At 41.8% G+C, this 13,248-nt stretch overlaps 2 protein-coding genes across 2 annotated transcripts in view; both read left to right on the forward strand.

Moving 5' to 3' along the window:
- Nucleotides 1-4,742, forward strand: part of LOC139113078 (uncharacterized) — a 59,906-nt gene extending 55,164 nt beyond the window's left edge. The window contains exons 7-11 of the mRNA XM_070673967.1: nt 161-297; nt 639-793; nt 1,850-2,091; nt 2,238-2,424; nt 2,569-4,742. Of these exons, the coding sequence (XP_070530068.1) occupies nt 161-297; nt 639-793; nt 1,850-2,091; nt 2,238-2,424; nt 2,569-2,777 (930 nt within the window). The 3' untranslated portion in view covers nt 2,778-4,742. The remainder of the gene's footprint in view (nt 1-160; nt 298-638; nt 794-1,849; nt 2,092-2,237; nt 2,425-2,568) is intronic.
- Nucleotides 4,743-11,769: 7,027 nt separating this feature from the next.
- On the forward strand, nt 11,770-13,239 carry LOC139113079 (uncharacterized). Its single transcript, XM_070673968.1, has 2 exons — nt 11,770-13,165; nt 13,235-13,239. The coding sequence occupies exons 1-2, from the start codon at nt 11,770-11,772 to the stop codon at nt 13,237-13,239; spliced, it is 1,401 nt and encodes a 466-aa protein (XP_070530069.1).
- The last annotated feature ends 9 nt before the right edge of the window (nt 13,240-13,248 follow it).

Raw genomic sequence — 13,248 nt, forward strand, 5'->3', positions numbered from 1 at the left:
AGAGAGAAAGAGCACGGCGGCGGCTTATTTTTAATCTCGATAATTAGAGAAGATTAGATGTCACATGGCGCGCGGGAACGTAAGGCACCGCTATTATGATGATTGGAATCACGTGAGAAGCGAGACTCAAACGACATCGCCCCGCATCTTGTCTTTCCAGAAAAATCTTATGTGGAACACGGTCACGGTGCAGTACAATCCATTAATAGAGGAGGAATTCGACGAACACTTCAAGGTGACGTGCGAGTACGGCTACGACTTTTGGAAGACGGTGACATTTCCCTTTCTTGATGTCGAGTGAGTGTTAGATCTTTTTACTTTTGAAAATTAAGTGTCGAATAAAATGGCTATATCGACACGTCGAAATCAGCCTCGAGCGTGGAGGCAGTGTACGGAGGGTCATATCGATCAGAGGCCCGAAGTTGTTTATCGTAATTTACGCGAGGAGCACGACGTGATCCATCGTTTGAAACCTCCGATTACGCGGGCTCGATGGAACGTTTTGCGCAAGGCGTTTACGTAATATCTACAATAATGTCTAACATCTGTGCTATCCTGCCGGCGCGAAGTAGGCCGTACTGCTCGCGAGATAACGGATACGCATTCTTCCTGCCTCTTACGCATTTACCTTCTTCCAGGGTCGCCACGGGAAATCCCGTAGTCTTCACCCTGCAGCCTCCGGAGTGCTACATGGAAATCAGATACGGTTACGGGACCACTGGAACTAGAGTGGCTGGACCAGTTCGCGTCGGCGATCCCCTGACTCTCATTATCTACATGCGCAGCAAATACGGTAAGCCTCATCCGCGCAGCTTAACTGCGGCTTTGCCACGTTAAATCGCGGAATAGATTCGCCCTGGTGAATTCACCACGTTCCAGACAATAGAAGATACAAAACTAATTGCGTTTAATCATTAATTAATGGCTTGTAAAGCTTCATTCATTACAGACCGAAACAATATGTTATAAATTAATTAAACTGCGCCCGTGTCGCTTATATTTCTACGATAAATTAATCTTATTGCGTTCTTAGAACTGTTTCGAATCGTCAGGCGATATAAGTTTAACAGTAAATTATAATTTTATATCGAACGAAAAATGCGAAGCACCGAGTTGCAAATTGTTAATAAACTGTCAATGTTACAATTATGTTTTCAATTCAAAGGGGAGCCTGGCGCGGATAGGAAAATCCATAATGCGAATCAAAAAATACATATTCCCGCAAATCATTTACGATTGTTGCCATTCCCGCAAATCACTCACGGTACACGTTTTCGTATATCTTTTCTTATTCAACGCCTCGCCTAATCGCACGACGTCCGATTCCGTCGAGCTATCATTCGACAGTGATAACGGTATAAGATGAACAGCAGAAGACTTTGTCAATCGGCCAGTCAGTTTAAGCCCGGTAATTTGCGAAAGATGCGGAAATGCTCACGAGATATGAAATTGTGCGCGCTTCGACGTAACGACAGATGTCTGCGCTTTAACGAGTCAGTCAGGCTTCTGTATTTACGTCTACATCATTTATGTCATGCGAATCTATGTCAGAAGGTGCAGGATGTCATATCTTATTCTCATCTCCCCGCCTTTGACTAATTGGTTTCTTTATCGCGATGGTATATTTCATGGAAACTAATTATCGTTTCTTAATTATATCTAATTACAACAAATCTCTAAGAACGATTCTCACGATCTCGTACATCTATCGCGTTCGTAATCTTTCTTCAAATTCGCTCGAATTCCACTTCAATTTACAAGTCATTAAGTCTTGCAGTATAATTTTATAAATAATAAGTTTGTATAAGCAATACAATGAACGCGTTAATTTGCTTTTGTTTTCTTTTAGATGGTTTTGATATCGTCGTAAATGATTGCTACGCTCATAACGGAGGAAACAAAAGGATTCAATTGATCGATCAATACGGATGTCCAGTAGATGACAAACTAATCAGCCGGTTTCGCGGCTCGTGGTCGGAGAGTGGTTTATTCGAGACGCAAGTTTTTGCTTATATGAAAACCTTTAGGTTCACGGGATCACCGGCTTTATATATCGAATGCGATGTTCGCATGTGCCACGGAAGATGTCCGGTAATTATACATATATACATTTTTTTAATACAACGTATTGACAGAATTTTATTCTGCTCTTAAATCCTTTAAACCCTGATTAATATTTTCTTGTAATATAATCTTTGAATATATTTCTAATTTTTAACGACTCGCCCGTATTTTAGAGCCAGCCTTGTCACTGGAGAAATGCAAAGAATGTAGTAAAGCGATCGGTGCCGGAAATCGGTGAGCCGACGACGCCGGCAACTAGTTTGTCAGAGAACGTGAATCTCTTCCAGTCTCTTCGCGTTCTGCAAGAAGGCGAGGAGAATACGGAACGGTTACAGAATTCCACCAGCTTCTCTTACAGTGGTAAAACAAATATATATTATATATGTATAAGGTATCCCAGATTATTTTGACCACGTTTATGTGGAAATGCAACGAATTAAGAAAAAGCCGTATATATAATTTTGTTGAATTTGTAACATTAACATTAATTGCATTATTTTACAGGATCTTTTCCCGAATTTAGCGAGCCTCCGACAGACAGAGTGTGTTTGAGATCGACGGTGGCCAGTACAATAGTGGGTCTCGGCTGTGGCTTTTTCTGCATCATGGCCGGCACGATACTAGCCATGTGTTCGCGAATGCGGCGGCAAGCGAGAGAAAAATTATTATCAGATAGTATAAGCTATATGACGCACAAAGGCCGGATCAACTAGGGTAACATTTTTAGCATGCGGAGGCCTATTTCTTTACGCTTTATCTCGATCAGATCGCGATCTATACTCGCGTCTCTCGTATGGAGCCGCCAAGAAACCGCTCCGCCAGTAACGTAAAACCTTCGTCGTTAAGGTAGAAAATGGTCGATATAAATGACTGAACTACGAGCCAGATGATAAAGTCGACATTGGCTGATAAATAATGCATTTAAAACACGTTTATAAATTAATTTCTTTTTTCGTTTATGATTCGAAAAAATATCGCATTTGTAAAAAAAAATGTTAGAAGAGTTTTTCTATGTAATTTACTCTTCTTTCGATTAACTTCTTAAGGTAAGCGTGGGATTGACATAGTGCGAAGTGCCTTACGTATTTTGATAGTCGATAATTCAGGCTCCCATGGATATAATAGGTCTCATCGAACCCTTGTGTGCGAATGCTTCTCTTTTTTTTTTTTACATATAAATAATTATTCGTTGCTATACTCTCGCTTCTCTTACTTACCGAAGTGTTAATTGATACTCATTCGTCAATGTTTGATGTATATGTATCGCGAGTGAAGTATCTGTAGCGAATTATCGCTCATCGATAATAGAAATAGAAATCGTCGATATTGCCACGATCTCGGTGCCGAATGTGCGGTCAATGGAATAAGACTTTGACTTTCAGCCACGTCAATCGAATAATTTTATACAATTTATTCACGATGCGCTAATTTCTTTTTTTTTTTTAATTTTTTTTTAATTGCTTACTACGATCTCGCATACGGCACGTTTAGAGATCAAAACAAACGTAACGTCAGTAACGACGCTTAATTGCCGTTGATAAGATTCAGTACTTACACGTGTCTTTATCTATAACATTAACTCGCCATATTCAGAAACACGAAAATAATTTCGTTAACACAAATATGTAAATTAATGTGAAGGAAATTTAAGAAAGGATAAATTAATTTAATAATCGAAGTACTATGTGTAAGTGAAAAATTACATAAATTATACGGAATATAAAGAATATTATTTGATTTAACAAATGTGCGAATTCTTGATAATTTCTATTTAATTGGCAGCTTAATTTTCTCGTTCCTGAATGTTCGCGAGTAATGTGTTAAGATTTTAACTGAATATCAATTATATAATAAACAATTATGCCTAGGTTTATACTTATATAGCGTCGATGGTGCGAACCCTACACGATAGGGAGAAAAAGAATGGAACATAAGAAAAATTACATGAAATCGCGTCGGGTGTACGGCCAGTGAGGATTAAATAATATTTTACGAGACCACCCCGCCAAAGAGTCGCGTAGCTCAGTTCTCGTCTTAATATTTATTCAGAAAATTTGCCAACCTCGCGCGATTTTTCGCCACCGTGTGTGAAATATTAATTTCCCCTCCTGGTTGTTCCCCTTTTTACACGAGTTTCGTATAACTTAACATTCTATCTCTCCACCGTTTCTCACTACTCATTGATTCCAAGCCCCTGTGCCTTTTTCCCTCCCTCCGTCCTTCGAGCATCAAGCTAAGCATCAGAACTCAACTGCTCGATTAATTATCTGTAAATATAGTGTTGTATCATGACTTATAATATTTATGATTAAGCTCGAGTGTATCAAGGTTTCCAATAAATAATAGAAGAAGATTGCGTTCTGACATGTCTTATCTGACATACCTCATATAAATACAATGTTAGCCCTTTTAATTGTAACGGGAATGACTTATGATATAAACGAATAAATTAAAAGCGATCCTATCTCAACCAGCGTCTTAAAAAACGATTCAAGGACCTTGATTTTTTTTTAACGCAACCTTTAAACGAGAAGCGACCGTTTTAATCAAAATTCTATTTATACGTGCCCGTGGAACTTTTGTTATGCATTACATTATAATTTACATATATTTCAGATAATTTCTAGTTTACTATTTGATAATATTCTTTCAACAAATTAAAAAAATTAGACGTAGTCGTATATAATATATGTATATGTAATATATATCTTTACGTTTATATTCGTAAACGTGTTACCATTTGCTGTGACATATGTGATATATGTGATCGCTCGCGAAAGAATCTAGAACCGGCGTGACGAAAGCCGAAAATCTACCTGGCTGATCTTGAAAAATTTTAGATGTTTCGGGACATAATGGTCACGGTACGGAACAAATCGTGTTTCCCAAACAGCGCATTCATCTTAAGAAACGGATCTAAAAACGTCGGTCAATCGCCATAAATGGGGTGCCCCCGATGAAAAGTGAAAACCCCGCGTAATATCTCATCCACGAGACGAACCGTGACCGTCATTTATCGTTTGATCCCTTCGATAAAGAAAAAGAAAAAAAAAAACAAAAAAGGAGAGCGCGCTAATCGCCGAGTGACCGGTTTTCGATTCTGACAAGAGAAGAACATTATTCGGAAACAGCTTCCGCCTTAATTATTTGCCGCAGAGAACTATTTGTTTTTAATGTAATTAACTATGCGTGGCGCACGCCACCAAGTAAATCGCAATGTCGCGAAATTCTTTCCGAAAAAGAGGCGTTACCGGCTGCGGACCTTATTGTGCAGCAAAAGGGCAATCAGCCGTAGTAACGAACTGTCTCGCCCGCCTACCATGCGGTAATTAATCAAGCCACAATAAATTAATTGCCGCTCCGGCAAGAATTAATTGCCATCCCGACAATAATTATGGCTAACGCAGAAATAATTATCGTGCGCCCCGGCAGAGCGTTGATCCTCTCTCAACGATAATCCGCGCTCGTAATTCGATACATACGTATATCACGATCGATCGTACCCAGTGCGATCTTTCGCAAAACCAATTTCATTTCAATAAAGTAACGTTTCTAAATGTAAAATCACTCCGGGTCAAATACCGTAATAACATCTAGATAAAATCCTTTTGCGAAAGCAAGAGAAACTTTCGTTGAACTATAATACAAGCCTGCTATTATTATCAACTTGCTAATGCAACAGTCGGTTATTACTTTAGAAAATTACGGAAGTATTGAGCTACGTCTAAATAGCTACATTTAAACCTATATTTAGATATATAAAAAAAATTAAAAAAAAAGTTTTCGCAAAAGTTAACTATCGATTGATGCAGATAAGTTTTTAAAAGTAGATTTTTAAAAGGTGCGCTTTTATTAGAGGAAACGGAGGAAGGCAGAAAACCGAGAAAGAGAAGAGGAAATGAGCGAATATCAAAATGAAATCTCACAGGCTAATAAATACTCGGTTATCGCTCGGTAATCGAGTTATCGCGCGATACGGAAACGAGAGGCGGGCTTTGCGGATCACCAACACATTTTCGGATAGTATAAGCGCGGTGCACACGAGAGCCTAAAACGTGTCCGTTTACTCGATGTACCGCCGTGTGTATCTATGCCACGTGTGCAAGACGCTGCGTACGTATGTCCAAATAAAACGGAGGTGCGGAGTACCGTGGTGATAGCGTCCTGCGGAAGTTACGTTCGGTCACGATCGCGTTCTCCAGCCAGACAATATCCAAGTTCTCCGTGTTATCTCGAAGCGAGTCCTCGTTAAAAGACCGATAAAAGCACGATCTCTCGATAAACCGCGTACCCGCGAAAGTGAGATAAAACATCGGATCTCACTCGGTGAGGGGCCAACCTAATTTTATACCCGAAAGAATAAGTCTAAACGTAGCACGAAAGAAAGACGTTTCGTCATCGATCGCGAGCTGTATACGCTTTTTTTTATCTAGAGGACCTTTTATTCGGAGGGAGAAGGGGGATTATTTCCTCTCATTAAAGTCTGACAGAAATGTCATTCGGTCACGTTATGCTCTTTCTTTAGCTCGAAAAAAATACTCTACCTTTCGCCGAGCCGGCGCGATTGATTAAACGATATCGTTTCCAATCAAATCGCTTCGTTGACCGCGGCTGTCCGTTTCTCGCTGGAAGCCATAAATAAGATTGTCGAGTGTTCGCCAGAGGTACCCCCGCCGTCAGATAAGTCTGATAGATGCACCTTGGCGATTTCCTATTCGTGAATATAGCTCGGGCCCTTCTTCGCGTGATCCCACGAAATTTAGCGCCCGCGGCACGGTGCATTATTACGATTCGTGGCAATTCGCAACGTCGCGATTATTTAACGGGGAATGACGATTTCGTCGAATAACTTTCCGAGAGGTTTCCTAATAACGAGCGACGTGCATCCCGCGAATCTGATAAAGACTCCATTGTGGATTCCGGCGCAATTTATCTCTGTGTACAGTCTTGAGCGACGCACGGCGGCGGGCAATGATGTTCGTTATTGCGATGTGCCGCGCAACTTCGTGTATCTACCTTATCAAACGACGGGCAATTTGTCCATCGCGGTTTCTATCTAAATGTCCAATTAATAATAATTTAATTACACTACGGCCGTTCTCTCCGGCTCCGACTGTCAGGCGAGTCGGATTAATGATTTGTAAGATTTAATTCTCCATAATCTATGTGCGAAGGGGAACTAATTAAGGAAGAATTCTATCTGCAGATCTCAACCAAGTTTGCTTCAATTAATTGCGTAAGCGGCAAGCCTCTCGTGACTCGGCTCTTTTTCTATAAGCTCGATCGCGTCGTATTGAGAATACTGTCTGTGTGCTTAGAAAATAATCTCTTGCTGAAGTGATAAGTACCGGGCACATTATCATTATTAAATTGAATATAGAAAAATAGATAATAATTTTAATAAAAAAAAAAAAAAAAAAAAAAAAAATGCAGACAGAGTTAAGATGAAACACGCGATAGAACAGTGTCCTTTCCTGTTTCTTACAACAGGCCGCTATCAGGGCCAAATTGGCGCCTTCTTTGCCATGCTAATGTTGCCGGGTAGCTCGATACTCAAGAAATCGATACGTACGCACAGTAACAGGGACGCAGCTTCCTGTTAAAATAGTATAAAATCTTTCGTACATGTTGTACATTTAGAAAAAGAGAGAGAAAGAAAAAAAAAGTGTCGGCATCTTATTTCTTTTTAATAAAAATTTGAGCGAGAGTACAAAGTCTTAAGCTGAAGCTTGTCTGCTAGATATTTGATTTTTCGTTAAATGCTTACATTATTATTCGAGTTGAAATACGAACGAAATTTTCCTGTAATTCCACCAAGTCATAAATCAAAATAAACGAAAAATTACGCGCGATATTTCACGGCAGCGCCGATTTTGCGCGGCGCAATTTTGTATGTCGCGGAAAGAATTTTAGTTTACCGCACATTACGCGCTTCACACGGATGCGTCGTAAATCACGTTAAAAAGAATTTCCCAGCCTTATTATGCATCACTAATTTCGCACGCGTAAATTATTGTATCATTAAGCGAATTCGTATTTGCGTGGAACGTAAATAACACGGTTGCCACAATTAAAATAAAATCTAGAATTCAGATAAAAATCAGCGGCGTAAAATTAGTCAACTCGGAGCGTTAAGGTGTAAATTATGCAAATTGATTCACTCCTATGAAGGACGCGTTACACGTTGAATAATATCGTTACAATAAAAAAAAAATGCAATCTAATATAAATAAAAGAGATATAAAAAAAAAATAAAATAAAATAAAATAAAATAAAATAAAATAAAAATTCAGAGTATACATTCGAAGAACATAAAGCAGCCTCAACGTTATTATAAAAAGAAAAATCTAAATGAAAAACAAAATCTATTTAATATATTCATCCACCAAGAGTATTGCACATGGGGTTTAATTGAGCGGAATGAAAGCGGCGAATTGAGGCACGAAACGAGATGTTTTCCGCAAAGACACCGGCACGGATTCGCACACAACCTCGCTGCAGATCCGTTCCTGGGAAGGATGCATCACCTCGTTCCACGAGAGCGAGCTGCATCTTCTCAACGAATGAGAGTAGCCGCTTACGAATTAGCGAGCGCAGCAAGTCCCGGCTAACTTACAGGGTGTACCTAAGCGAAGGCCTTAGGGATACTAACGAGCACGTGGACGCTCGTTAAGGCGGGAATGCAGGGGTAGCCCGCGTTAACGAAATTTACGAAGTCAGCCGACGGTAACGAGTTCGAGGCTGGAGTACATGCTGCGAGCGAGGATATCGTCCTTAATCCCGCGATCGCGGCTGTTAACCGACGTCTTTTTTCCGTCATTACGTACACCGTACACCCCGACGAAACTACCACGTTCTCGATCTTTTTACCTCGCTCGAATATCCTTTTTCGTCAATTTTACTTGAATTACGACGCGCTCTCTCTCTTCCCCTCGATTTCTGTACAGCGATACGCTTCGAAAATTGTCGTATGTTTATCGAAAATTGTAGTGGAAGAAGTAAAACATTGTTGCGAAGAATGAATAAAGAGATGCGAGCGTGCAGAGATGCGTATCGCACGTCGCGCGAGCCAGATATGCTCCAAAATAATACACCTGTCGCAAACAAGATGTAATCCCGTCTAGAAATCGTATTTTATTGAATCGCTTCTTTACTTTTCTTCGAACACACGTAATGAAATATTTAATTTAGCTCCGTTAACTTTGGATATATTATTTCGAGTAATTAAAAAAAAAGAAAGTCAATTTAATAGCGCTACGCAGCAAGATGTTCGCTCCTGCTTAACAAGTTTATGCCACAATTATTTATAAACGTTAAGAATATTGAAGTATAAATTGATTGCGCGTACAGACGTAGAATATTGAGTGCGAAATGGCAGAATTAATCCTTTCGTATACGAAACCTGTAAGGATTGAAATTTACAAGCTGATAGGTTTTTACCTTCGTTACATCCTTATCCGCATGAAGATCGACTTATAATGAGCTTTAACGATCGCTTCGGGATCATGTCGACGCACGCCCAAGCTCCTCACTGGCCGAGCGAAAAATGAATATATGATTCACGAGCTGCGTGCACGCTACCTTCTCCAAGAGGATGAAATGCATCGCGGAGAATCGATAGACGAGTAATTCCGACGCTACCGATGATTCGTGGTCTTTATCTGCTTTGCATTTCCATGTCACGCGAGAGTTGCTCTCTTAACTTCCCTCATTCGGTTCTCCTTCCCCGTAATTATATGAGAGGATCTTATTCTAGACGCATCTACATTCAAGTCTATGATTTCGCCTGATTTATAACTTTGATATCATCTTTCGTAAGAATTTATTTCAGCCTAGCGCAGTTTTATCTCGCATTAAGAAACACATTTGGGAAAAGGTAACAAGCGAGAGATAACATTGAGAGGCATAAATGTAAAGGGAGAAGAAACTAATAAAGTCGAAGCAAGTTCAACAGACCTGAAAATGTGTAGAACGTTCATTTAACTAAACAAGATAAATGCAACGATATCATCTGTTTTAAGCGTGGTAAAGGCTAAGCATTAAATCATATACGAGCAACTAGAGAGAAATCAGAAAGAGCACGCGTAAAATGTACAAGGCGAAACAGACGGAACGAAGAGAATAACGAGAGAAGCAACTGGCGAAGTGAAGGTAAACGGTGGGGATGAAAGCGAGAGAGAAAGGCACCGACAACAAACGAATCGACGAGGATGGAATAGCCCAGCGAGCTGTATCACCTATGGCAGATACAGGACTCGGAAGAAACGCAAGGTACACGCCGCACGCCGCGAGCCCGCGAGCCGCGACGGAATAAAGTCCGCGCAAAAGAGAGGGAGAGACGGCTGTGCAGCCTACCCCAATAAACCTCTACCACCCAGCACCCAGCGATGCCGGGTGGGAAGGTGGGGATCAGCGGAGTAAACTGAAGTGAGAGCGATGGACAAGGATAGCCTTTAGACGTGGTGGAGGTAGGGTCATGCTGCTGATCGCAGCAAGAAGTGGGACGTGGTGACCACCTATGAGGCGAACTCGCGAGACGACGGCTCGCTCGAGTGGGGCGAGTTAGGGCGGTTCAATGCGGAGTGTTCTCATGTCAGCCACCAGATGTCGAGTGATCGTGTCCCTCACCCACGTCCCCGTCTCTTCAGGGTTACCTTGAAGGCGTATACGCGTACAGGTCTACACCCAGAAACGCCCATCGCGAGCCCTCCCGCCGCTTCCTCGCCGCAGACGTTCCGCGGCAACCAACTGGACAACCAGGCCTGGTCCGGTTTCACGGCGTCGCACTACGGCTCCGTCGAAACTCGCGTCTACCAGCGCCGCGAAGGACTCGCACGTTTTCACCGGTGCTATCTACTCGGAGCGATCCACTGACTCTAACGTTCCTACCTTCGTCGCAGCTACTATTTCCGTTTTGATCGTGGACTATTTAGTAGAACGAAGACACGTTCGATGCATCGCTGTCAGATAATCAAGTTAAAAACGTCAGTGACCTTCGTGGCGTCCAGGAAACACCCAGCTGGTCGAAGATCAGAGAACATGTGAGAGTGCACCGTGTTAGATTAGTGTAGCAAAAACTTTAAAGAGCTACGCTTTGTGGACGATGACAGAACCGCCGCGATTACATTATAGAACTTTAAAAATAATTCGTATCACAGATGAGTGATATAACAAACTGGTTTAAAATTATTTTAGTAATTTATAGTGTAAACAGTTCACGACGAGGAATAAGCTGAAGATGAAAGTGAGATTAAGCAAAAACATTGACTGAAATATTTTTCGACACTACCCGTCGGAATAAAACTAACAAAACTATGATTTAGCCAGTGATAAATCTCGCGAGAGGTCAAAATAAATTTTAAAAGTGTAGAATTGTGAAATAAATTTCTTAAAGACAAAAGAATTATCTTAAATTAATAGATTACGATCTTGTTATTCAGTCATGTATATAAAAAAGAAATTGTGAAACTCGGACGGATAATAATAAAGATACAAATATGAAAATAATACTGTTTATCAACGCTAGATGGATTAACTCCGTAAAATAGATAATTAAAAATAACATTAATTACCGAAAGAGAGTTACAATTTTAAAAAACGTTCTCGGAGAGAAGACATCATGAAGACACGATCTACGAAAGTTCCGTGGTGAAGGAAAAAAAATCAAGTTTATCAAAGTGCGAGGTGGGTGTCTCCTCGTGTAAGATGTCGAGTACACTCCCGGAGGCACCAATGGGTCTAGATTCGTCGGATTCGGACGTCAGATCGAATCACCTGATCTCACGGCTAGATCAGGAGCCGGAAGATGCGGATAAACGGGATCAGGCACGGGGAACAGAATGTAACAACGCAGACAGCGATTGCGAAAGCGATACGAGTGAGGTGTTAAGTGTTGGCAGCGAGCCGACGCCAAGTAGCGTGGTCGGAGCGCGTGTATGCGGTTCTATGAGGTACGAGCAAGAATCTGCGAGTAGCCGGGGCGAATTTCGCGACGAGGAAAATACGAGAACGTCGGCGACGCCATCACCATCGAGTTCTACTAGCTGTAACGATTTATATTATCAGCGTACGTCTAGTAATCACGTACCGGCGCCGAGCCCACCAGGTTACAGTCAACCGCCGTCGTCCCCTACGGCATCTTCCGTCAGATCTCCGGCTTCCTCCTCGGCTACCGCCTCGTCTCCCGGTCGGCCGGAAGCTATACAAGAGGCTATCGTACCTAGATACCAATCCAGTCATCAACAACATCTACTTACTCGATATTCTTCTAGGGAACCTGACATTTCCGACTATCCGACGCGAGTTCAACACGGTCTAGGCCACGAAATTGTTTATCCTACTGTAGAGAGATTACATCGTACACCAATAAGCGTTCCTTTAGTAACAAGACTCTCGTTGTCACCGCCGTCGGCCATGACGGTTACCGGACTCCAAGCGACGACGCCTGTTCTGCATTCCGCTGCTTGCAGAGATTTGCGAGAGACTACCTCGTTGATGCCACATCACAGTCAGCATTTACATCACGCGAACGCCCATACGCATCTGCATCAGAGTTCGCAGATACAGCACGTACCGGCAAATTTGATTCATCAACACCGGCTCTCGGTTAGCAAGCTACTGCAACGAGATTCTGGCAGCCCGGCGTCGCCCGGTGCACGGGAGGAAAACGGCCGTACCTTGCCCGCCGCGAATGGCGTGCAAAATACAATCAGTGCTAGCAATAATGGCAACCACCACAATAACAACAACAACAACAACAACAATAATTTACAGCATCAGGCGGGCCTGAAGTTCAGTATAGATAATATTCTGAAAGCGGACTTTGGCAGAAGAATCACGGATCCTATCTCCCTGAAGAAGTCTCGGCCAAAGAAAGTGTCTTCGAGGCCGATCGATTTGACGAAAGACTTTTTAGAATCATCCTCTGACACTTCCGAGAGAAGCAGCTCGGAGACGACGACAACCAACGCCTCTCCTACCGGTGTTTCGACTGGGAACACAACGACAAACTCGACCGGAGGAGCAACCGGCACCGACCCTGGAAAGATGCTGTGGCCAGCGTGGGTCTACTGCACCAGATACTCGGACAGGCCTTCTTCGGGTAAGTTATTAAATATTATTCGTGTTTTACGCTATGCAAATTTCTATTTATTTTGCTTTATTTATCTAGCATGACGGCTATTC

This window comes from Cardiocondyla obscurior, linkage group LG02, assembly GCF_019399895.1.
Source record: "Cardiocondyla obscurior isolate alpha-2009 linkage group LG02, Cobs3.1, whole genome shotgun sequence".
Lineage (NCBI taxonomy): Eukaryota > Metazoa > Arthropoda > Insecta > Hymenoptera > Formicidae > Cardiocondyla > Cardiocondyla obscurior.